This window comes from Gadus morhua, chromosome 8 (genome assembly GCF_902167405.1).
Source record: "Gadus morhua chromosome 8, gadMor3.0, whole genome shotgun sequence".
Taxonomy (NCBI): domain Eukaryota; kingdom Metazoa; phylum Chordata; class Actinopteri; order Gadiformes; family Gadidae; genus Gadus; species Gadus morhua.
The window spans coordinates 27,167,414-27,193,855 of record NC_044055.1 but is presented as its reverse complement, the minus strand read 5'-3'; the positions used below and the strand labels follow the sequence as shown (position 1 = coordinate 27,193,855).

General features: G+C 44.2%; 2 protein-coding genes across 5 annotated transcripts in view; both read right to left on the bottom strand.

Moving 5' to 3' along the window:
• hira (histone cell cycle regulator a) overlaps positions 1 to 7,844 on the bottom strand; it is a 40,943-nt gene extending 33,099 nt beyond the window's left edge. For all 3 annotated transcript variants that reach the window (XM_030363258.1, XM_030363255.1, XM_030363257.1), the window contains exons 1-2: positions 7,644 to 7,844; positions 7,038 to 7,100 (exon numbers count right to left, since the gene is read on the bottom strand). Coding sequence is in view for 2 of the 3 variants with exons in the window: in XM_030363255.1 (XP_030219115.1) it covers positions 7,038 to 7,100; positions 7,644 to 7,680 (100 nt within the window). In the remaining variant the exon portion in view is untranslated. The remainder of the gene's footprint in view (positions 1 to 7,037; positions 7,101 to 7,643) is intronic.
• Positions 7,845 to 11,949: 4,105 nt separating this feature from the next.
• On the bottom strand, positions 11,950 to 22,238 carry slc2a8 (solute carrier family 2 member 8). Of its 2 annotated transcripts, none has more exons than XM_030364000.1 (10): positions 21,888 to 22,238; positions 20,488 to 20,650; positions 19,877 to 20,083; positions 19,219 to 19,318; positions 18,407 to 18,618; positions 18,030 to 18,179; positions 17,606 to 17,714; positions 13,865 to 14,041; positions 13,343 to 13,488; positions 11,950 to 12,666 (listed from the first exon to the last, which is right to left on the bottom strand). In XM_030364000.1, exons 1-10 carry the CDS (start codon positions 21,986 to 21,988, stop codon positions 12,601 to 12,603), a joined length of 1,431 nt encoding a protein of 476 aa, XP_030219860.1. In that variant the 5' UTR covers positions 21,989 to 22,238; the 3' UTR covers positions 11,950 to 12,600. The 2 variants fall into 2 exon arrangements, with proteins under 2 accessions (XP_030219860.1, XP_030219859.1); XM_030363999.1 differs by having other exon boundaries at positions 11,950 to 12,707; positions 21,888 to 22,237.
• Positions 22,239 to 26,442: the final 4,204 nt, after the last annotated feature.

The following is a 26,442-nucleotide window of genomic DNA, read 5'->3' as shown; positions in this document are numbered from 1 at the left end:
TCGCGTCAGCAGCGCATATACCTAAAAACAACAGGCGGATGGCGGGCGGGTGCGGTTTTGAAAATTGGTCAAAAAATTTGTTGCGGATGGATGGCGGGCGGATCAAGCGTTTTGTGATGCGGTTGCGGATGAAATAATAGCCCATCCGCGCATCTCTACTGCACGGGTCTTATTTTACAAACCCCGCACCCGCCCATACCCGCAATACTTAGCCCGACCAGACCAGCTATAAATTGATATTGACACCCGACCCGCACCCGATGGAAAATTAGAAACATTAGATGGGAATTACACTATCTGGTGTTTGGCTTGGTGCTTTAGATTGTTGTGCAAAAAAAGCACATCATCCACTGTTTTTGGTTGACTCCTCCGCTCCTGATTAACATATCCAGCACCGTTGAAGTCTCGCTCGCAATCGCAAAACCCGCGCTGTTCAGGCGTCCGACCAGACTTGTTTCATTCAAATTGTGCGGGTCACCCGAACCAGTGCAGGACACTGCTTCAGGTGCCATAAAGGGCTTTTCACACGGGAGGCGTTTGTCAGGCCTGATAATGCATTCTCAATGGAGAGGCGAGCGGGCAGAGAGGAGGCTCAGCGTCCTGACAAGCGGGCGCACTCCCGTGAAACTGTCGCTTCAGTACTTGTCGAACGCATGCATGCGCAAACCTGGAAACCGTTGGGATAGATGAGAATCACAATAAAATGTGACCCTGAATTTGAAGCAGCCGGGAGGCTCGGAGGCTGGACTCAGAGGTTGGAACTGCAGTCATGTTATTGGCTGAAATTGAGGGAGGCATCTGCTTGGCTACAGAGTAGGGATCGACCGATATATCGGTCGGCCGATATTATCGGCCGATATTCGCGTTTTTTACGTGTATCGGTATCGGCCGATACGCGGCTGATTTTCGCCGATATTTTTTCGCTTTTTTTTTTTTTTTTTACTTGTTCTACCTCACCTGTTTTTAATATTTGTTAAATATTGCTCATCTAATTTTTCTTACTTGTTTTACCTCACCTGTTTTTACTATTTGTTAAATATTGTTTTTTATATTGAAGTTCAATAAATGTTCCTTTTTTTAAATTGAGACTTGTAACATTTGTTATCAGTGTAATTTTTATGATTGAGGGAGCAAAAGCAGTATCGGCTCTAAATATCGGTATCGGCGTATCGGAGTATCGGCTAAGGCTGATGAAAAAATATCGGTATCGTATCTGCCCTAAAAAATCTGTATCGGTCGATCCCTACTAGAGTTCCTTGTTGAAAAAAATGCATTTGTGAATCCAGCCACGTCAGGAGAGTCTAAAAAATCCACATATAAATACAGACCAGTTCACACAAAAATGCAAACAAGTTCACTAATGAAAAGCGTCTTGTAAACTCAAGTTTAACAGTTTGTATATAAATGTAACAACATCCAAATACATTTTGATGAAAATTGTAAATATTTTTTTAATTCATATATTTATGGATTTATATTACATTTATTTAAAACAAGGTACATTTGTGTGTGGATCCGAAATGTGTTTGTGAAACCTATTTTTGTGTATAGATAAATTTTACATTTATACATACCGATATCCATTTGTGTGTGCATTGAAATGTATATTTGAGGAGATTAATTTATATATAAATCACAAAATACATTTGTGAATCCTTCTCTGTGCATTCATTATTAATGAGACTGTTCTGACCCCATAGTAATACAGGGAAAATTAGTAGAAATGTGAATATTTGGTTGGCATGTTGATTAACGGTGTGTGCCCCTAAAACTTCTGGTTGCGCCCCTAAAATGTACAGTTAGGGGCCACAGTGCTCCTTGTGAAAAAAATAAGTCTGGAGCCCTGGGGTCTCATTTATAAAACTGTGCGTGGGATCGTTACTAATAGTGTACGTACGCCCAAAAGCCAAGTTTTGCGTGCGCCAAAAAATATTCAGACTTATAAAACCCTGCGTACGCACACCGTACGCAGTCTTTGCTTTCTAAATCACAGAGTGCCTACAAGTGTGCGCAGCTGAATCAGCTTCACGTTCCGCCCTGTACACGCCCCTTTTTAACCATTAATGGTCAATTGCAAATGACCTCATGAATGCGATCTGCATATAAAACAGACTCAGATGCAAGTATTATGTCTTGTCGGAAACAATGGCAGAAGGACTGAGAAAAGCAAAAAAGCGAAATTTCACAGAGGTTAAAGTGGAGACACTTGGGATTGGGATCACCAACCACAAAAAGAAGAGTGAGTGGCAACATGTTGCTGCAGCATTGAACTCTGTCAGTAGCACGGAGCGCACAGTCCCAGAATTAAAAAAGAAGTGGTCTGACATAAAGGTACATATTTTTATGTACCAATAAATCGTTATGGTCCCTAAAGACCCCCCCCCCCGAAACCTGCCATTTGCATGGTCCGCCAGAAGTGCCATATGGTGCAGCATTACCACGGCGCTCACCTCTGTATTTATAGGGTTACGGTAATAAGACCGAGAACACCTTGGATAATCAGTTTGTAATCACCCACGTAAAATGTTCTTGAACATAACCCCTTTTTAATACATCAAGAGTAACGGACAACGATTTTGATGAGTGTGGCTTGGTTTTCCACACTTGAGATTTAATTGACATTTGATTATGTGTTTACAGTGTCACATAAAAATATTATGTTATTGAGACATGTTGGACAGATGGTTTATTCCATGCAGTCGCGCCGTCAGTGGACAGTAGCCTGTGGCGTGACGGGATTAATTATAGAGAATTTCTTTTTATTTATATTCTAAGGAGATGTTCTTGGAGTTATAAATGAGAAATAACGCAGTTGACTTAAATTATTCTGATTACATAGATTTAACGCATGATACGGGTTGAAATTAAATTTATGAAGGGCGATGATAAAACATAATCATTCTTCTCACTCTACAATTTTTCTGTCTGACTTCAGTTCACCACTACACCATCTGTGTCGCCAATTCTCCTTTTCCTCCAAACCATGCGTACGCATGGGTCAGAGTTGGCTTAGGGCTGCGCAGCTTCTCCCGTCAAGTTGATTTTTTATAGATCACAACCTAGCCGTGGAAAGTCACGTACGCCAATTTCAGCCCCGTTTTGTGCGTACGCAACGGTTATAAATGAGACCCCTGGGGCCTCATGTACTAAGACTTGCGTGGATTTCATACTGAAACTTGGCGTACGCCAAAAACCAGAAACTGTCTTACGCACAAATAAATTCAGATGTATCAAAGTGTGCGAACGCATGGATCCAAGCACGTTTCTTTTGTACATCTCAATCAACGTGGAATTGAGCGCACATGCCGAGGTGCCAAACTCCTCCCTGTCCACACCCTCATTTAAATATGCAATTTAATTTAAATAGGCCTCTGGACCTGAGATTCACCTCTTAATCCGATCACCTGGCACCATGAACAGAGGCAAAAAACGAAACTTCACGGAGTCTGAGCTCGAGATTTTGCTCCACGAGGTAGAAATGCGCAAGCATATGCTATTTGGAACCCTGTCAACAGGGATAAATGCAAAACAAAAGAGAAGTGAGTGGGAGCGTGTTTGCGAGGCCGTCAATGCAGTGGGGTCTCAGCAGCGCACACACTCTGAAATTAAAAAAAAGTGGTCAGACCTCAAGGTGGAGGTGAAGCGGAGGGTTTCTGCCCACCGCCGAAGCGTGACCGCAACAGGAGGGGGGACGGGAGTGGGGGAACTCTCCCCCTTCGATTTGAGAGTGGCCGCTTTGATCAGTGACACCAGTGGCGTAGCCAGAAACTAGTGGTGTTCCTGTTTTTTTTTTTCAAATTTATTAACTCCAAAATAATACATTAACCATGTATTTTAACAGAGAACAAATGCAACCGCTGCAAAACATAAAGGGACGCAGTGCCCAGAGATGAAGAACACATAGAACGTGTGCGCATACTCATGGAGCCATACTATTACGCATGGTTAACAAACCCATTTAATCAGTATCTGAACAACACCGCTGCTGGGTTAAGAATGTAACGTATTTGCTGCTATATTTGCGCTGCAACTGAATTCACAGGGCGAGGCGGCGTGGCTCGGCTTTGAATGCATTAATTATCTCATATTAATGCATTAATGCATATGAGGCCGGTCTGGACTCATTAATCTCATATGATGATTCCGTCCCACACAGCTGGCATGGCTCGGCTCAGGGTGGACTGGCACACTCCTGACCGATCGGCCAGCTCCCGCTGGAAGGCCCCTGTTGCCAGGAACCCCAGCGTGGTCAGCACCTGTGTGGGCACGGACAACCCCTGGCTCCTGGCTGTGTGGCGCTCTAGGGCTGGCCGCAGCTCTGCGCACAGCTCCAGTAATACTGGCCTGGGGAAACGAAATCGGCTCATGAGCCAATCATCATCATTTGCGAGTAAGTCCTCGCGTTCCCTAAATATACGTTCCCTTCGGATTTGACCATTTGCGATGTCCTCTAACAACGCTAACGCAGCCATTTTTAAAACAATTTTCTTCATCCATTGCGCATGCTTTTATAGCCACCCATATAATTGCAAGGTGTGTTAATCGTTCATTCGTGTGTCTGTGATGTGCAAATCACTCTGATGAGTCATGGTTTTCACCTTTTTTCCCAGTTTCCCAGCGTCACCTCTAAGTGTCGCCAAAGGAACAATAGCTGTAGAAACGTGCGTACGACAGCTCTGGAGCTGGCGTAGGGACCGCACATTTTTACGTTCATTTCACGTTTTGTACATCTGAACGTGAGCGTGGAAAAGGACGTACGCCACGTTTTTGTGCGTACGCAACCTTAGTACATGAGGCCCCTGGTCTTGTGGGGTGTATGAGGCATCCCACCGCCAGTAGTTGGTTGGAGACATACGTTTCTATTTCTTCATCTACTTCATCCTTATGGGATACTTTTGAGGTTGGCTATCCTGTCATTGGGTGACCCTATATTGAGTTTTTGGATGTAGTGTACTTGTGTGCCTAAGTTTGTGCTGTGCAGTTGCTGCTTATATATGGCAAAATTCAGGGAGGCGGGTGTAACGGAGTTAGAAATAGTTTTGATTATGTGCCAGTTTCGCCAGAGTTAAGCAGCCCAACGCCTGATTTCCACCGGGAACGGCTGCGCCGCTGCTGATCACTGCCACTCTAATCAATGAAACCATTTCCACCAGGCGCGCTGCGGAACGTCTCAGCAGCGTCCCAGGAGCGGTGCGCCGCTCTGCAGCGCTATCATTCCGTAGCACTTCTATTTCTGACGCAAGCCGTTGCTGAACCGCGTAAATTTCAACAGAGCAGATCGAGCCGGGCAGGAAGTGAAAAAGTAAAAGCAATAGAGCATCCGGTCAATTTTCAAAATAAACAATACTCAGTACTCAATACACATTACTCAGCTCATGTAGCCTATCACAACTTCACATCAACATTACGTCATGACCGGTGGAACCAGGTCAGCAGTCAATCAATCAAAGGGTCTCAGATGGTCGGCAACATGGACGATGAGAGACTGATTGTTGAATTGGAGCAACATAAAATAATTTATGAAATAAACCATCCTTTTATAAGGCCAATGTCAGAAAGGACAAAGCCTGGCATTTAATTGCAGTAGTTTTGGGAGTGGAATTTTGTGAGTACATTAGGTTTAGGATAATCGCGTGATCTTGCGTGAATACGGCTGGCTCGCAAGGCAGCACTACGCTGCCGTTACGCGCCTGGTGGAAATGGACTCAGGGCAGAGTTCGCAGCCATTCCGCGGCGCGTACGTCCCCGCTGGAAATCTGGCATTAGATTGTATTATTTCTAATGGAGCCTCTTGTGGACTTATGGTGTACTACAGGTCTGGTGTCTTTTGTCTGTTGCGTGTTGCAACAGACATTTCTCTTTAGAGCAGTGTTCACATGAGACAGAGGTATGTGCATAGTAACAGTTCTCCCTGCATTGTATTTTGTTTAAGGAGAAAGAGATCATTTAGTGTGGCAACCCGGCCATTGCCAATCAAGAAAATGAAGAGCACCTGAGGAACCGGTGGAGAAGGAGCTTAAATAGCCTGCTTCTCCACTCATTCGGGGCTCTCTCAGCCATGTGCCTTGTGCCGGGAGGGAGCCGAGTTGGAGACAGCCGAGTTGGAGAGACGCGGTAGGGGGAGAACGCACCCACCCGTACCAACGCCAATACGCTTCCCCCCAGGACTGAGTGGGAGAAAACGGGAGCGATGAGACGCCGTCCACGCAGCCGGACCAGACCCGGAGACGGCCCATTTTTACCCCATGAGGAAGAACTATTGTTGACTTTTGTTTTAACTTTGTTCCCATGTGAGGCACACAAATAAAAATCGCTGACCCGCAACCCTTGTTTGAGCGTCTCCTTTAGAAAACTCAGCCGCCGACGATCGGGGTTGCCACATTAGGTGGTATATTTTAATGCAGTGTTCGTATTATTTGTTTTAGCATGCAATGTGATGATTTTGGACTAATTTTATTAGCTAATGAAACGTTTATTATTATTTTCATCAGACCATGTGCATGCTAACTAGCTTAAAAGTTTGTTATGCTATCACAGTAATGTTACTACATTGGAAGGTAAATGCATTTTGTTTTGTTTTCATACATGCAGAGCCTGTAAAGATCAACACCACCACGCTTTATGAAGACAAACTGTCTGTTGTATTCTGTTTCCAGGTAAGTGTAATATATAAATAAAAATTTTGTATTTCACTTTATATTAATGCTGTTTATTATTTTATATGATTGCTGTATGTATGTTTTGTAATGTTTAAGAAATAATTGTTCTTTAGGTAAAAAAATATTATTTTGATATAATAAGAGAGCAGTGTTGCCATGAGACAGAGAGCTCGTAAAGATCAACACCACCACGCTTTATGAAGACATTTTGTCGGTTGTCTTCCGTTTCCAGGCCTTCTTTAAAAATAAAGAAAAAAAAAGCACGTCGTTGTCCATCAGTTCTTCACTGAATGACCACCGTTACATATACGTACGACTCAAATCCGCATATATAAAAGTAAACGCACAAGGTGTGTGTGCGAGTGTTCGTGTGCGTACCTTGTCCACCGGTCGCAAACTTTGTTCCATCCGGATGTATGTCGACGGAAAATATTGGTTTTCCTTCACAACACAAAGCACAACTTTTATTACCAGAAAATATTATAATGTGAGATAAGTATGATCAATATAATTGTAAAGTTAGGTGCATGGTGCAGTCTGACCAGTCTGTCAGGCTGCTCACTTTAAGGCTGTGAAGTCTTTAACCCTAACCCTAACGTTACCAATAGTCACAACAAGTACTGATCTGAATTACGTCGCAAATAGTTTAAATATATCGTCTATACAGCTGATTCAATACATGTGCATGCATTGAAAGTAAATTGCGGGATCAAAATATATGAATTAGCTGAAGGGCTCCATAATAAAAGGGTCATTCAGCAGGTAACTTCACGCCAGAGGAACAGAGAAGAGCCAAGGCCAACTGTACAGACCATGCTATCGGTCCACAAATTAACATACATTGCATGGGAATTTCAAGCTTAAAACTTAACATTTTCTACCCTATGAATAAAAACCACAAAATTAATGTTAGTGTAAAGCAGGCGACCGTCAGGTGGCCGTCAACAAAAGCCCAACTTGTGAACAAGGGATTCAAACCCTCACCGTTGTGGCTGACCCAGCTCGGCTTCAGAAGCTTCATCTTGTAGATCCCTTTAATCTTCTTTGTTTGGAGAATGTTTACTAACTAGATATTATTATACAGCCCCCTCCTTTTGTCTCAAACTCCAGCCGTTACTTGTCTTTCTTCATTCAGCATCTCTGCAGCCCGGACCACAGACGCAGTGACACACAGGAAGTGACACACGGGAAGTGTACATTTGGCTTTTGCCGCTAGGAAACCGTCCATGTCGGAAACGGCTCGGCTCAGCCTGACTGGTTAGTTCCGCGGTTGGTTAAAAAATATTATACAACGGGGGGCCTAAATCCAGCGATCTGATTGGTTCCCAACTGTTGTATAATGAGCGTATACATAACTGCTATGACGCCCGATCATTTTGTGAAAGTTTGCATATCACTCCGCGCCTGGAAGTAAAAACAGTTACAAAGTAAAACATATGTTGGATGATGGAGAGGGTGTAAATGTTGTTACTCCGGGAGTGAGCAAGGCGATGGAGAGACTAACGAAAGCTTAGGCACACGGCGAGTGAACTGCTCCATAGGATAAATTGCCGGCGAACCGTTCTATCGGAGCCTTCTCTCGGAGGGACGCTAAAGTGTGTTGCATAGCGACCGTCGATGCATAGCGGCAGCCAGGAGGGACTACTTTTTTGTATTCTTTAAGAAAACGGCTACTTTGACTTTCTTGGTTTCTTTTTAAATGTAGTGTGTCTATGACTTTCGTTTCGCCATAATATTAACCGTTGTATAAAAGCAATAGATCACTTCATTCAGTGGCATGTGCTCATTATACCACTGTGAAGGGGGTCGCCGGCCCTCCGCTGCGCGTCGGGGCCGGACAACGCCCCTTAACAGTGGTATAATGAGCAGCACATACCACAGCCTGGCGTGATCTATTGCTTAATTATACAACGGGGGCCTAAATCCAGCGATCTCATTGGTTCCTAACTGTTGTATAATGAGCATATACATAACTGCTATGACGCCCGATCATTCTGTGAAAGTTTGCATATCACTCCGCGCCTGGAAGTAGAAACAGTTACAAAGTAAAACACAGGGCCGGCCCAAGCCTTTCGGGGGCCCTAAGCAGAATTTGATATTGGGGCCCCCCCTCCCACCTAGCGGAGTCATTTGCGCTCGACGATTATTGACAAAAATGTCACACTACAATGATTTGACAATGAATTAATTGACATTATCAATTGTATTAATACTGAATTACGTAGATGTGATTTCCTGTATTTTTTATATGGCCAGCTGGAGGGAAGGGAAGGGAAATACCTAAATTTAAGCATATTCATAGCATTTTGCTTTTTGACTTATTGAGATGGTGACTTGGGCTTGGGCTTCAGTGCCCCTTGACCTCTTGGGCCTGGAAGGCTCATTCAGTTGCTCTCATGCCAAAAATATTCTAGACTTTTGTCCCTTGATAGACCCCTGTATTATTATAGTCGTTATTTACACCAAAACAGTCACCTTTTAAGCTTAGAGGGCACTTAGATCACAGATTTATTTTAAACTTTCATATTCAAAGTGAAGCATCAAGTGTGGTTTACTGAAGTTAAATTGTAAAATAATTAAAAAAAATAATAATAATTTTTTGATTATAATTTTTATTTTCCGATAGGGGGCCCCCTGGCGGTCAGGAGGCCCCAAGCGCCCGCTTGTATCGCTTATGCCTCGGGCCGGCCCTGGTAAAACATATGTTGGATGAGAGGAGAGGGTGTAAATGTTGTTACTCCGGGAGTGAGCAAGGCGATGGAGATACAAACGAAAGCTTAGGCACACGGCGAGTGAACTGCTCCATAGGATAAATTGCTGGCGAACCGCTCTAGCCGAGCCTTCTCTCGGAGGGACGCTAAAGTGTGTTGCATAGCGACCGTCGTGCATTTTGAAGGCAGCCAGGAGGGACTACTTTTTTGTATTCTTTAATAAAACGGCTACTTTGACTTTCTTGGTTTCTTTTTAAATGTACTGTGTCTATGACTTTCGTTTCGCCATAATAGTAACCGTCGGATAAAAGCAATAGATCACTGCAATAGATCACAATCGATACACTGTTAAGGGACAACGCCCCTTAACAGTGGTATAATGAGCACATACCACAGCCTGTCGTGATCTATTGATTAAATGAAATTTATATGCATCTATAGTTGTATGTGTCACTTTAGAAAAATAGTAACAAAAGTATATACATAATTGCTTAGAGGAATATTGTTCATATTTAAATGGAATTAACTTTGCCCAAAGACAAATAAATATGGCTGTTGAAAAATAGCTCTTATTTTGAAAAAGAACAACTGGAAAAGTAAAATCTATAGTGGCGAAGTCAAGCCTTTTCCGGTAGAGCCAGCGGGACCGATGAGATAGAAAGATATGAATGGGTTTCAATGGAGAGAAAGTAATTATTTTCTGGTCCCAGTCTTTATATGCCCTGGATTACATATATGTTGTTTGTGGATTTAAATTATAATTTTTCATGCAAAGAAAACTAAACATTTTCCTGAAGAAGTTTGATAATGTTAGGTTTTGTGTGAGGCCGCTACAGCTCTTCGCTGCTCTGCGAATGATGTACGTCAGCACCACTGCATGGCGATCTCTCTGCTCCACTTCACCGATTTTTTCAAAGGGGAGGATAACTATGGAGGTAGATTTGTGTCTTTATTATGCAATCAAACAGAATAGGTTTGAGAGCAAAACTTTCCACACTGCAATCAAAAAATAGATGTGAGAGCAAAACTGTCGACACTGCAATCAAAAAATGTTTTATTGCAAGTAAAATAAATGTGATAAAATTTTTTGTTAGTAACGAGAGAGGGAAGTCCATGATGAGACAGAGCGGGACTCTGGAGCTGAGAGGACAGAAAATCAATGCGCAGGTATGTCTTCCGTCATAGTAATGGCAAGAATGTTATGTTTGAACTGGTGCATGTAGATTTTTTTGTTTAATGATCTGTGGATATTGTAATGGTTTAAAAAATTCACAATATTTTGTCAGATCGAGACTGGCCAATAGAGACGTGTCTTACATATTTCGGCGTAGGTCCCGCCCACGAGATTCAGCTCAACAGCAAGCAAAGCTTTTAGATTCGCAAGCAAAGCTTTTGGATTCGCAAGCAAAGCTTTTGGATTCGCAAGCAAAGCTTTTGGATTCGCAAGCAAAACTTTTGGATTCGCAAACTAAACTTTTGGATTTGCAAACAAAACTTTTGGAATTGGAAACAAAGCTTTTGGATTCCCTTTAATAATTTTTTTAATCTACCTCCATAGGGCGGGACCTACGCCTAAAGATGTAAGACACGTCTCTATTGGCCAGTCTCGATCTGACAAAATATTGTGAATTTTTTAAACCACTACAATATCCACAGATCATTAAACAAAAAAATCTACATGCACCAGTTCAAACATAACATTCTTGCTATTACTATGACGGAAGACATACCTGCGCCTTGATTTTCTGTCCTCTCAGCTCCAGAGTCCCGCTCTGTCTCATCATGGACTTCAAAACTCCCTCTCTCGTTACTTATTTTTTTATCACATTTATTTTACTTGCAATAAAACATTTTTTGATTGCAGTGTCGACAGTTTTGCTCTCACATCTATTTTTTGATTGCAGTGTGGAAAGTTTTGCTCTCAAACCTATTCTGTTTGATTGCATAATAAAGACACAAATCTACCTCCATAAGATTGTCGGTCTTGTCCACGCCAGTCGCAGGGAGCGTGACGTCACATACGAGACGTGTAGTCTTTCTCATTGTGTTTTCTCTACAGCCTTTAACCGAACAATTGCACAATAAACGGTCTAAGTCTTAACCTGAAAAAATATAATTTAAATCCACAATCAACATATGTGTAATCTGGGGCATATAATGACTGGGACCAGAAAATAACTACTTTCTCTCCATTGAAACCCATTCATATTTTTCGATCCATAGGTCCCATCGGCTCTAACGGAAAGGGCGTGACTTTGTCCCAAGCTTTGTCTTTAGGTTCACAATTAATTGTCATCAAGACCTTTCGCAAACCGGCTCATATGGAAGCATGATTTTTTTTATGACAGTAACAAGTGTTAGTTGCAGAAATCACCCAGATATGTAGACTAATGCAGCGGCCGGCGTTGCCAGATTGGGCGCTGCAGATTAGGCGAAATCTGGAAAATCTGAAAAACTATCACTACTATACTACTACTATAAATCAGGCCAAAATAATAAGATTTCAGCCTACATCAACATAATTTGTTATATCAAGTACAAAAAGGTTTTAGTTTAGGCATAAGATTCAAAAATTGCAATTTCTATGGCCAACATTTATAAAACAAATCTGTAAATTGTACATTGTAAAAATACATTTTTAATTTGAATACAAACTACATACTACTACAGGTCAGAAATGCTTTGCAAAAAAACTGCAGCAATGTTATTTTAAAAGGCATTGATTATAATTTCTATACAAAACATCTATAAATTAGGTTGAAAAACTAAAAGGGTACCATAGAAGGGTACATTGCGTGTGTAAAGAATCAATGTCCTGTTCATGTCACTGAGCTTCATTCAGTCGCAAAAAAACAAATATTCAACAGGAAATGTCCAATAAAGTGCATTCTGAATCACCTTTTACAAAACCCTCCCAGGTCCCCTGTGTAAATGACTAACTTAAATGTTACACTGAGATATATAGTTATGACATGAAGTACAGTATGTGCAACAGGTAAAGTTGTACTATTAAAAAAAGAAACACCACCAATCCTTTGTTCCTGACAGTCTGAAGTTTTCACCAACTTTATGAATGGAACCTGTACAGAGATAAGGACTTTACTCCCGCAGCAGTAGGAGGAGTCGGAGGAGCATGAAGGAGCAGTGGCTTCATTAAGTAGGTCTTTAGAGGAGAGCATCTCCCGGCTGCTCACTGAGCCGGTGTTCCTCTAAAGTTGTCCTGGATCTGCTCAAGTGTCTTGCCCTTCGTCTCGGGGACGAAGGCAATGGTGAAGACCACATTGATCGCACACATGCTGGAAAAGAGCCAGAAGGTCCCAGCATTGGTGAGTAGGGCCTGAAAGACACCACCGACATCACAATATGACATCAACACCAGAGAGGAACAACATCACAACAGGGACTAACAACATTACCACAAGAGAACGATGACATCGCAACATGACATCAAGACCAGAGACCAACAAAATCGCCACATGAGATCAACACCAGAGACCAATGAAATCACAACAGGGACCAACAACATAACCACAAGAGACCTATGATATCGTAACATGACATTGCCACAAGAGACCTATGACATCCTCACCACAGACCAGGGACATCTCTGCCAGAGATCAGACATCACACAAACTGAAAGTCAGTGTGACGACAAGAAAAATGTAACAATGTTGGATAGATCAGCGACAAAGAGACAAAATTAGAGACAGTGAGCAGAGGGAGGAGGGACAGAGATAAATTGAATGCTAATGTCAAGACTGTCCAGTCATTTTATACAATTTCAACTTCACTTTTACTTATGTTTCAATGTATATGCGTATATATATTTTTTATTGTTCAGTATTGTGTTCTTAACTATTAACATAGTTAAGCATTCTTTGTGCTACATTTTCACATGCTTTGGTTCACATGCTTTGGTTCAGAGAGAGAGAGAGAGAGAGAGAGAGAGAGAGAGAGAGAGAGAGAGCTTACCAGAAGGTCCTGGAAGCATTTGGTGATGATGAAAGCGTTGCCCCAGTTTGTAAGGACACAGACCGCACTGGCGAAGCCTTTCACATTAGAGGGGAAAATCTCGGACATCACGAGCCACGGGATTGGTCCCCAGCCCAGCGCAAATCCTACACAAGAGGTGGCATGTGATTGGGCTGGCTCTGTCACACCAGTCAGTCAGTCAATTAAATTAGGACACAGCAACAACACAGGACAGTTTGTGTACTCTGTTCTGTTCTGTCTGTTGAAGGCGTTAGCGGTTCCTAGAGAGCTTCAGGGAGTGTCACACTGGTTTAACTGGTTAATTCTGCTTCCAGCTATTTTGTCAGAGCTGACAGCTACAGCTTCTTTCATTTCCCTGATTACCTGTGCTAAATCTGGGCTATGTGGCAGAACAATGTTAGCACTGTATGAGTTCTGTGTAAGCAGTGTGTAAGCGCTGCATTCTGTGTAAATGCACGCTGTGTTAGCCCATGCTGTGTTAGCCCATGCTGTGAGTCTCACCTGCGATGAAGATGCCCATGCTAGCCAGCGCTAGCCAGGCCAGGTCCACCTCAGGCCCCGCCCCGAGTGACCCTTCGACCCCTGACGCCATGGCCCTCACAGATGTGTTGTTATGCTGGCCTGTCGTCAGGTGGAAGAACACGCCAAACACAGCAGCGCTGATTGTCATAGCAACCCCTGAAGAACCAATATGGCGAATTACAAACTGGTGAATAACTGAAATGCAATTCAAACTTGATGCGTCTCAAGTATCCCTGTAGCTCTGAACTTGATTTTTGTTTATATTTTTTCCATTGCATCCTATTGCATCCATACTATGTAGTACATATACCTGGTGCACAGAGTACTGTAGTACGATGTAGTACTATGTACCTGGTACACTGAATCCTATAGTAGTACCATATGTAGCTGTAGTATGTTGTGCTATATATATTGCATTCAAACAAAAAGTCACCAATCCTGTTTGTGATATACATGGACAGGATATCGAGGCGTAGTCGTGGTGGGGAGGGGTTGCAGTTCGGTGGTCTGAGGATCTCGTCACTGCTTTTTGCAGATGTGGTCCTCATTGGATCATCGGCCTGTGACCTTCAGCACTCACTGGATCGGCTGGCGGCCGAGTGTGAAGCGGCTGGGATGAGGATCAGCACCGCTAAATCTGAGGCCATGACTCTTAGCAGGAAACCGGTGGATTGCTAACTCCGGGTAGGAAATTAATCCTTAGCCCAAGTGAAGGAGTTCAAGTACCTCGGGGTCTTGTTCGCGAGTGAGGGTACTATGGAGCGTGAGATTGGCCAGAGAATCGGAGCAGCGGGGGCGGTATTGCGTTCGCTTTACCTCACCGTTGTAACGAAAAGAGAGCTGAGCCGCAAGGCAAAGCTCTCGATCTACCGGTCGATCTTCGTTCCTATCCTCACTTATGGTCATGAGGGCTGGGTGATGACCGAAAGGACGAGATTGCGGGTACAAGCGGCCGAGATGAGTTTTCTCAGAAGGGTGGCTGGCGTCTCCCTTAGGGATAGGGTGAGAAGCTCAGCCATCCGTGAGGAACTCGGATTAGAGCCGCTGCTCCTTTACTTAGAAAGGAGTCAGCTGAGGTGGTTCGGGCATCTGGTAAGGATGCCCACTGGGCGCCTTCCTTGGGAGGTGTTTCAGGCACGTCCAGTGGGGAGGAGACCTCGGGGAAGACCCAGGACTAGGTGGAGAGATTATATCTCAACACTGGCCTGGGAACGCCTCGGGTTCCCCCCGTCAGAGCTGGTCAATGTGGCCCGGGAAAGGGAAGTCTGGGGCCCCCTGCTTGAGCTGCTCCCCCCGCGACCCGACCCCGGATAAGCGGACGAAAATGAGATGAGATGAGACATAAAGTCATTCATTCTGCTCTACAAAAGTAGGAAATCCCATGATAAAACATTAAAATGACTCATTAAAAGATAATAAAATAGGAGAAATGTACAATCCAATAAATATCTATATTTTTAATATTAGATGAAGAATACATTTTCCGTATTAAAGCTGTGTTTTGAGCCCTCATATGTTCTGGCAGATTGCTCCAGATCGGTGGTCCTTCAAACTAAAAGATGCCACACCAAGCTTGGTTGGGGAACAATTAACTGACTTTATCGTCACCATGAGGAGCTATTTGAAGGTGGGTGGACAGTCCACCCATGGCAACGGCCTTTAGAGTCCCCGTTTCGCAGTATCATCACCTGCAGCTCTGGCACGGCGGGTCACTGATGACCCAAGAGCTCTCGTGGGCTAAAGCCACAAGCAGATGAGAGATGTATTTTGGTACTAAACCACAAGGCTGTTTTGGTTGTCGTTAACTTGTTAATCCTTGGCGTCCAAGTTAGAGCACTGCATGTGTCATGAATAGCCCTGGAACTATAATAAAGGCATAGTTATTCATCTATTTTCAACACTGAAACGATTAACATAAAAAATGGCACGTATATATTCATCTGTCATTTCGATCAGGCATTAAAGCTCTTGATAATAAAATATTTTTCAAAAACTTGCGTGGGTGTGCAGAGAATTGAATATTATGAATGTTTTTTAAAAATTTTCCATAAATACATGGAAAAATGTATTCTCCCTAGACTACTCTGTGTCTCCCTACACTACTGTAGATGTCAATAAATGTTTAAATGATAAATGTTTAGACTCAATTTTCTAAGATTAAGAGAAGTATTTTGAATGCAAATAAGGTGTTAAAGTGCATTAAAAGGCACTAAATATTGCTTCTTTATAAAATAAATCACCAGGGTAGTGATCAGCTCTCTCAGTTTTATTTCAACTCTATTAGCAGCATTCTGGATAGGTTGGAGCGGTCTGAGAATGTCTTTCTTAGAGAGTCCTGTAGAAGTGCCTTACAGTAGTCATACCTAAAAATGTGAGCATGGATGAGGTCTTGTTTCGACATCAATTTAATTCTTGCCATGTTTTTTAAGGTGAAATGGTAAACTATTGTTGGCTGCCAGAGATGTGTTAAGGTGTAGGAAACGCTTTTAGCTTTTTGAGCATCAACCCTCTTCAAGGGTTTCATGGTCAATTGGATTTAATTTAATCCAGCCAGAATTATTATTATTATTTTAAAGTTTAAACTATCCACGAGATCATTGACCGAAGTCAAAGTGGATGCATGCAGCATACAGAATGCCTCTTGCTTTGAGATTACATCTTCCCGGGTATTCATGGCAGAACAATATCAGTTATCACAGACTTAGAATTATTAAGGCTGTTAAACATAATTGATACATGCCGGTGATGCAAATCAGTCGGGGAAGGGAGAGGAAAATAACCATTCGAGTGATCATATCAAAAGTCAAGTCACTGTACTACTATTTAGTAATGATACAGTAACATTAATTAGTTTGCGTTGTACAATGTAGTATTACGTACCTGGCATACTGAGTTCTGCATTACTATGTAGTGTACTACGTAACAGGTATACTGAGTACTCTATACCTGGCTGGTATAGTTCTGTAGTACTATATACCTGGTATAGAACTGTAGTAATATGAACCCGGTATACTGAGTAGTACTTTATACCTGGTATAGTACTGTAGTACAATATACCTGGTATACTGAGTAGTAATTTATACCTGGTATAGTACTGTAGTACTATATACCTGGTATACTGAGTAGTACTCTATATCTGGTTTAGTTGGGTAGTACCATATACCTGGTATATTGAGTAGTATATGCCTGTTACAGAACTATGGTAATATGTACTTGGTATACTGAGTAGGACTTTATACCTGTTATAGTACTGTAGTAGTAGTATATGCCTGGAATACTGAGTAGTACTTTATACCTGCTATAGTACTATATACCTGGTATACTGAGTAGTATTCTGTAACTGGTTTAGTTGGATAGTACTATATACCTGGTATACTGAGTAGCACTCTATACCTAGTTTGGTTCGGTAGTACTATATACCTGGGATAGTACTATAGTACTATTTACTGAGTAGTACTATATACCTGGTATAGTACTGCAGGGCTGGGCGATTTATCAAATTTTGATCACGATTTCGATTTGAGCGTCAAACGATCACAAATAATAATAATATGACGTTTTTTTGAAAGTGCAGTACTGAGTCGTACTCTACACCTGGTTTAGAACCATAATACTATATACCTGGTATACTGAGTAGTACTCTATACCTGGGATAGTACGGTAGTACTCTATACCTGGTATAGTACGGCAGTACTATGTACCTGCTATAGTACACTGTACCTGAGATACAGAGCAGGACCTTGCGTCCGGCCCGGTCCATGATGAGGGCTGCGATCCCCGTGAAGAAGACCTGTGTCAGGCCCACGATCACCGTCCCCAGCGCCCGGTTCTGGACGACAGATAACACAGTGACTCCAGGCACTCACTCATACATGCACACACATATTCACACAAGCACCGAGACTATGCACACACGCCATGGAAACTCACTACAGAAGCGCTGTAGACAGACACACGGAAGGACGTTGTGATATTAATCGTGACCTGGACCAAATCGGACATCACAATAGATGTAGATTAAGACCTTGATATGTACTAATACAACTGCAGTGAAAATAACCCCATTTACTTTGCAATTGGTTGATTGAGTGATTGAATGATTGATTGATTACACGGTCCAGCCCTCCATCCTCCTCCAGCTCACGTCAAAGTGTGCGTCCTCGAAGATGTTCTCTGCGTAGAACATGATGGCGTTGATGCCCGTGGCCTGCTGGAAGAACATGAGCAGCACGCCGATGGCCAGCGGCTTGTAGACGCAGGGCTCCAGCAGGTCAGACACCTTGAAACCTGCTCCCTTGGGGTCAGAGGTCAAAGGTTACCAGGACAGATCAGATCGTTCTGAGCTATTCTGAAATACCTTCTTCTCATTATACTTTCTTCGGATCCTAAATATCCTGCTCTGGGTTAATAATGGGGTCAAAATTAACCTGGCTTGCCTAAAACACACCTACCAAGTTCCAAAACACAGCAGATGAAGGACTTGCAGGGAGACGCTGCAGGGGGGGGGGTTTGTGACCTCACCTGATGGTCGCAGGCCTCTTCGATACGGGCGCACTCCCACTGCACCGGGGCGTCGGGGCCTCGCAGGAAGCGCAGGGCCTCCTCGGCCTCGCGCCGCTTGCCCTGTGACAGGAGGTACCGCGGCGTCTCGGGCATGAAGCACATCCCCACGATCAGCAGGGTGGGGGGCAGCGAGCAGCACAACGCAAGCCAGCGCCATCCAAGGTACGTTCCTGTACTCGGGCAACCAGAGACAGACATAGGTGGACCATGAGTCAGGCAGGGGACAGCATTGTCTAGAAGTGAATCAACCAATCCATGATGAAATACACTAAGTGCTGTCAGATAGCTCTATGTTGCCCCTTGTGTTAAACCTGGACTAGGGCCAAGCGCCGACCTAAAAACAGGGTCAAACTGCATCCCAGGTTGCTGCACCTCACTCGGCGAGTGTCTCTTAACTCTGGCAGGATCTTGACCTCAAGTTAATTACTTAATATATTACTAGATTCAAACCCAAAGCGTGTACCGATCCCTGCTGCATACTGGTCAACACAAACACGCCTACTGTTTCACGTGACTGAGATAACTTTAAACCAACAAATGTGTGCATCAAATCAAAGGTCCTCTGTCATAAAGAGATGAGTGATGGTGAGTGATGGTCACAGAGATCCCTGGCTACAGCCTGCAGCTTGGACATGGCAGCTAAGAGCTAACAGCATGAGGCAGAAGCTAAGAAAAGCAGCTGGGAGAGGGTCAGATGTTTAAACTGACTGCATTTATACAGCGCTGGTGGTGCCTGTGGCTGCTAAAAACGCATGAGGTAGTGCACCTACCGGCCACGTACGCCCCACAGATGCCCGTCACGACCATGAGCTGCACGCACGAGCCCATGGTGCCACGCACGCGCTCGTGGGCAATCTCAGAGATGTAGACCTGAGGCAGGTAGGAGACAGCGGATCAGGGGGATTGCATTAAATATCCACATCCTCACACATAGAACTTGAGCAACAGCACAATATAACTGCTTCAAGAACCACCTACTAGGTCTTCATTGACATGCAAGCACGACACCCATCATGAATTGTACAATAGTAACTACTCTGCAGTCTGAATCAACCCATGGCTACAAATATAAGAATAGACTTAGAGCACCTGTGTCACGCCGGTCTAGCTACGTTTACATGTCTGTGAGTGATGATGAAATGTGTCTTGAAGATGGTGCACAGAGGCACAGAGAGAGGTGAAGGAGGGAGGTCAGAGAGAAGGAGGGAAGAGAGAGAGAAGGAGGGAGGTCAGAAAGGAGGGAGGTCAGATGGAAGGAGAGAGAGAAGGAAGGAGAAGAGAGAGGTGGAGGGAGGAGAGAGAAGGAGGGAGGTCCGAAAGAAGGGAGGTCAGAGAGGAAGGAGGAGAGAGAGAAGGAGGCGCGGAAGGCCAGAGAGGTGCAGGCAGGGGGAGAGGAAAGAGAGGATTAGTAGGAGGAGTGGAACATACAGGGACGACCAGGGAGGTGACTCCGCTGGCGAGGCCTGTGAGCGCACGGCCAACGTAGAGCATCCAGAGGTTCTGTGCTGCGGTGATGATGGCGAAGCCGAAGACGAAGGGCAACGAGCAGAACATCAGACTGAGCTTCCTGCCAATCCTCTCCACCAACCAACCGCCGAGAAGACCCCCCACCGCGGCACCCAGCGTTACTATGGACTGAAACACAGACAGGACACACAGTAGGACAGATAGACAGTAGAAACAATACTATAAGATGACACTTTATTAATCCACCGAAGGGGAATTCCTTGGTTACAACAGCAGCAGTGGAAAACACAGGATGCAATACAATAAAAATACAAAGCAAAATAAATAAATGTATTAATTAATAGACGCTAAAGTAAAGACAAACAGAACAAACAGGGCAAATAAACAAATGGTATTAACAATATAAATTATCTAAATTATAAAGTGGCCCAGTACCAGTACTTCACAGTATATTAAAGTATAGATATAATGAAATGTAAACAAAGGGAAAGAGATCGGTGAGGGAGATAAGGGAGTTAGTGTGTGTGTGGGGATGAGGAGAAAGGTCATATGTGTGACAGGAAGCCACATACCCCAAACCAGGAGGCCTGGTCGTCGTTGAGCCGCACGCGGTCGTCATTGGTCGTGATCAGGTCCGGGATGGCGGGGGAGCTGTAGCCCAGCACAAAGCCGAAGCTCAGGGGACCCAGCACCGACACGAACACAGCAAGGTACAGCTTCCCGTTCTGCACTTTGCTGCTCAGATGAACAGCAGGAGAGTAGGCATTACTAACTGACACATTGCATTACACTTGTGGATGAGTGTTAAAACAGAATTAGATTCAAGTGATAGACAACAGGATCTAAAACGAACAGATAACCATGAGATATCACAGAGGGATGTATCTACTACACCCCAACCAAATGTTATATCAGGAAAAGGTCAAAAAGTATAATCCTCTCAAAATGGGAACCTCCGGCCCCTGCCGGTGTTTTGTAAGAATGTACTTCCTCAAGTAAGACAAGCCTTATTCAGCTGCACTGTTTCTGTAGTTTGAGGGTCTGGGAATTGGTCAATGCCTTGGCAACGTGAGACTACGGTCATTGGTCACATACATGGATACGTAGTCAGGAGGGAAAATAGACTTCACCCATTAAATCAGCTTGAAGGAACAGAAGAAAATCGACACACTGAAATCACGTGAGATTGATGCTTAATGTAGTGGATTGATCAACACTTTGACAAACAACTCTTGTCGTAACTTAGTCAGCCTTGTCAGGTACGGTACATCCTTAGTCTAAATACAGATCATATATAAACTGGTTCACTAGACCAGGTTGACCAACTCGAGATACAGCTCCTTTATAACCTGGTTCACTACACCTGGTTGACCAACTCTAGATACCGCTCCTATATACCCTGGTTCACTACACCTGGTGGACCAACTCTAGATACAACTCCTTTATAACCTGGAACGCTACACCTGGTTAACCAACTCTAGATACAGCTCCTTTATAACCTGTACACTACACCTGGTTGATTAACTCTAGATACAGCTCACTTATAACCTGGAACGCTACACCTGGTTGACCAACTCTAGATACAGCTCCTTTATAACCTGTACACTACACCTGGTTGATTAACTCTAGATACAGCTCCCTTATAACCTGGAACGCTACACCTGGTTGACCAACTCTAGATACAGCTCCTTTATAACCTGTACACTACACCTGGTTGATTAACTATAGATACAGCTCCCTTATAACCTGGAACGCTACACCTGGTTGACCAACACTAGATACAGCTCCTTTATAACCTGGTACACTACATCTGGTTGATTAACTCTAGATACAGTTCCTTTATAACCTGGTACACTACACCTCGATTGCTTACTCTATTTACAGCTCCTTTATAAACTGATACACTATACCTGGAGTACTACTCTAGATACAGCTCCTTTATAACCTGGTACACTACACCTGGAGGACTTACTCAAGGTAGATATCTTGCTCGGAGCGTACGCCGGTGACCGTTTCGTACTCATCGGTCCCTTCGGCATCAAGCAGCCGTCTCCTCTCATCCTGGATGTCCATGGTGCTGGTCCTGGTCCGTCTGGACCTCAGGTCGATCCGGTCGATCTGCAACAACCAGCGACTCAAGCAAACACAAGCAGACCACTAAATATTGACCGCATCGACCGAACACTGCGGACTGCAACGTTCTTTAAATGTTCGTTCTTTAAATGTTAAAGTTATGAACATCGGAGGCGAAAGCAATGTGGTGGAGGTTGCATTGTCAACATTATGATCAGCTGATTCTCTTCATGGTAGCAATTTCCTGCTTCCTCGTTCATTTCAAAGTAAAAGCCCCTAACCGACTTGATGTCTTGAGGACCGTGGTTCCATGGTTACGGCGTCAATACCAGCCAGAAGCGGTCAGCAGTCACAAGTCAAAACAGAATAAAGAAATAAAGCAAAGTAAAAAGAGAAAAAGGGCTCTGCGACAGGAGGAGATCAAAACCAGGTCAGGGGTTTCTTAGTTATATTTCTTTCTTTATTTCCGTCTCTGAATTTTTGGAAAAGTATATTGCAAAATCACACAATCTCAAGTGAGAAATAACAATGAGGTCACTTTATATATGATACTTAAGAGTTAAACGTTAAAGAATATACAATCCAAATATAAATGGTGCTGTCTGTGAGTAGGCTACTGTGAGTCAATGTGCTTCAAATCTAATGTGCACAATGAATGTGATATAATGATGAATCGCTGTCGTTCCCAGAGGTTTTATCTTGTGAAATACTGAATTTCTTTCTTTGTTCCTTTAGATTTCTAACGTGTCAATGGTAAAACAACGATGGGCAGTTTTGTTTTATGAAATAAGGGTGTTTTTCCCCACTGCCTTGACAGAGGAGGACCCGAGAGAGGAAACGCGCAGAATGCGCACAGATACCTGCTTGGCTCCAGTCAGCTCTACCTGAACCCCGTAGAGACACCCCTTGAGAGACCAGAGCTCCGAGCAGACCTTATCATCCAGAACAAGGTGTACGACATTTATGTACAGTGCTTATATAACGTCTGTGAGTGAGTGAGTGAGTGAGTGAGTGAGTGAGTGCGCTTTGGATTCTGAAGTAAATTTTGAAGGGGGTCCTGTCGGAATGGGATTGGTACACAGGACCTGGCGCAGCAACTAAAACGATGTCTCTCTGACCATTTCACGTAATGGGGAAGTCTGCTCTGGGTCATGTAGGTGTGCTGCAATGGAGGCAAACTGGGGGATACATTTCTAGTTATTGCAAAACAAACTATGCACGTTTTCACCTGTTTCTTTGTCGTGGGACGGGTCAGGCTGCGATGCGTTCCACTTTGCTCTTTTGTGGTTTCACTTTCCCTCTCCTGATGACGTATCCAAGATATTCTGTCTCTTCGACCCCTGTTGCATTTATTCGGATCGGCAGTCGATCCCACTCTCCGTAGGGCCCCAGCGACCGCCTCTATCCAAACCAGATGAGAGGCCCAGTCCGAACTATGGATAACCATGTCATCCAGCCAGGCTGCAGCGTACTCCTGACAGGGTTGCAGGAGTAAATCCATCATCCGATGAAATTTTGTGTGGGCGCCATGTAGTCCAAAGGGCAAGACTTTGTAGTGGTAAAGGCCATTTGGTGTTGAAAATGCAGTCTTGGCCACTTTTGTAAGGGGGACCTGCCAATACCCTTTGGTCAGGTCCAACATGAAAAAATCAGTTCATCAACCTGGGGCATCAGGTTGGCATCAAACCTTGATATCTCATTAAGCTTCCGGAAGTCATTAAAAAACCTTATGGTACAACAGGTTTTGGGACGATGACAATGGATCACGCATCTGAGATTCCTCCTTCACCCCGAGTTCCAGTGTCATCTTCACCTCCTCCCTGATTGAACTGTGACAAGACTACACTATTCAATGTCCGAACAGTAATGGACAGGGCAGGCAACTGGGGAAGCACAAGTTCCAGACATTTCTTTAACAGGTTTATAAAGCTTGAAGGGGTGAATCCTGTGGAACTCTGGGGAACCCAGATGGAAAAAAGGACAGTGGGAAGAAGCTGGTCAAAGTTGTTCCCATCTACAACTATCATCTTTCCCAACATCTGTTTCAATGTTATGTTGCTTTAATTGTTCGACCAGGCCGTTGGTCTTGGGATGGTAAATGGAAGTTTGGATTTGTCTCACCTCGAGAAGTTTGCATATTTCAGCCATAACTTAAGACATGAAGCAGGTTTCCTATTTCTTCAAAATTTCCTCTGCCATCCATTCTTTACTTCCTTATTCTTCTTTACTAAAGAGCATGAATAGCTCTATGGCTACTGCTTTGGCCGTGGTGGAGCGGCCTGGTTTCCGGGTAGCGGGTTGCATAATCAGGACAACTATGAACTGATGTCCCCGATCGCAGGGGTACCACCACATACATCAATATCCTGCTGAAGTGAGTCTCGATGATGGGGATTGGGATGAGAGGGTGGTGGTAGGATGCCTTTGGGGCAGTTCTCTGGTAGTTGCAAAGTTGCGACAGTGGTCTCGGACCGCCTGTCCGGAAGAACCGAGCCAGGACCCTCTCACAACAAGTATTTTCGGCTGATAGATGGGTCCCCAGTTGGTGGGTACATGCCATGAATAACACTCTGGAGGCAAAGGGTTTTGTTAGCAGTTACTGTTCCACACAATCCCCTCCACCTGTTTTAAAAACCTGAAACAGCATTGCATTTTTGACCAAAAAAATTGGTTATGGGACCTATATCACCCGTCCTTGTAGTTCTCCTTGAAGTACTTCTGCATGCCGCCAGGACTGGTCCAGGTTGTCATTGTGTTGGGCAGTAAAGAATTGCCCTTGGCTGGGACGCCCCACCCCCTCCGCCTCTGGAAGGTGGGAGAACAGGTCACTGGAGCTAGAGCCTGGTTGGGTGTTTGCTTGGTTCTCAGTTGCCGTATCTGTATTTTCCTGACTCCTACCAGGTGGTTCGTCCTCTCCGGGACTCGGGTCTTCAGTCCCCAAGTGGGAGAGGCTTCTACGCAGCACACGGGGGCAGAGTGGGAGAGGCTCTACGCAGCCTCTTCCCACCTGTTGCCCTCCGGGTTCTCACCTTCTGGACTCCCAAGGAACGTCCAAATAGTGGGCAATCTCTTCCTACCAGTAGAGGTACTACACCAGCAGTCAGGGTGGCCTGGCCCCTTGGGGTCTGGATCTGGATGAGGCCCATGGACGTGTCTCCATGGACACAGGAAACCAAGATCTGTTGGATTAACAGAACTCTTGGCTGGAAGAGACTAACTGCACTACCAGAGTCAAGCAGCGCTACTGTATCTACCTGTTATGATAAACGATGCTGAACCCAAGAGCAAACGGAGACGATGTTGATTTGATGAAAAAGGGTTTATTGAACGAGGCGGGGGAGCAGGTAGTGGATGAGGTAGCCGGGTGGAGAGCGAGGCAGGCGAGCTGGAGCAAGGGATCCGAATAACTGCTGGCAGAGGAAAACAGAGTTGGGTTTTGGTCGAAAACAACAAGAGACGAGAGAGCGAGAGCGAGGTAACAAGAATTACTGGAGCCAGGCATGTATCATTACCACTGTAGTACGTAGTACGATCTGGCACCGACAGCAGGGAATCCAAGGGTTTATGATGGGGAGTTGATTGGAGATGAAGACCAGGTGAGCATGATTGCAGATGAGGGCCAGGTGTGAAATGAGAGAGACAGGAGGAGTAGCAGACCCAGGAGGAGGAAAACACAGCAGACTGCTGTGACCACAACACTACCTCTACCTTCACTACCTATCTTACCTTCAAAGTATTTGGGCTGGTCTGGGCAGCATACTGTTTAGTATTTGGGGGGAAATACTCAAATGCAACAATCCATCAATCGATCTCTGTTGATGATGGGTGGACCGTTACCCCCTGTGAGCCAATTCTGGGTTAGTTAAGCAAGGTTCACTATCTTGGCCTGTGTAGGCTGAGTGGGATCGTATTTCCATTCATGGAATCACAGGTTGTGAGGAAAGTATCAGGGGGGGTATTCAAAATAGTGAGGGCAAGGGGGAGGGAGAGGGGAAAAATACAATGTAAAGTCTCCCCGGATGGCATGGGTTTCCTTTGAGGGCTTCAGGGTGAACTGGAGGCATAATTTGGGAAGTTGCTATAACCCTTCTTTGGAGGGGTTCTCTATGCCTTTGACGCTGGCCAACTCTCTTGTAGCCTCATGGCCAGCATGTGTTCTCAAATGGCAATAATGCAGCAAGTGTACTGGATAATACTGATGGCCAATGACTTCTCCCAGTGTTCGTCTTTTAGGGAAGCTGTTGTCCATGGGTCTGATCTACTTTCCTCCTTGTAGAGGGTCTTCGGCATTTAGGCCCTCCACAATAGTATCTCTGGTTCTGTAGTTAACATGGTATCTCTGGTTCTGTAGTTAATATAGTAACTCTGGTTCTGTAGTTCATATAGTATCTCTGGTTCTGTAGTTAACATAGTATCTCTGAAATTGTAGTTAACATAGTATCTCTGGTTCTGTA

Coding starts and splice junctions, on each gene's coding strand:
- slc2a8 (XM_030363999.1), bottom strand. CDS start 21,988: ATGGACATCCAGGATGAGAGGAGACGGCTGCTTGATGCCGAAGGGACC. Junction 20,651..21,887: donor GAGCAAGATATCTACCTTGA/GTAAGTCCTCCA, acceptor TCATCTGAGCAG/CAAAGTGCAGAACGGGAAGC. Junction 20,084..20,487: donor ACCAGGCCTCCTGGTTTGGG/GTATGTGGCTTC, acceptor TCTGTGTTTCAG/TCCATAGTAACGCTGGGTGC.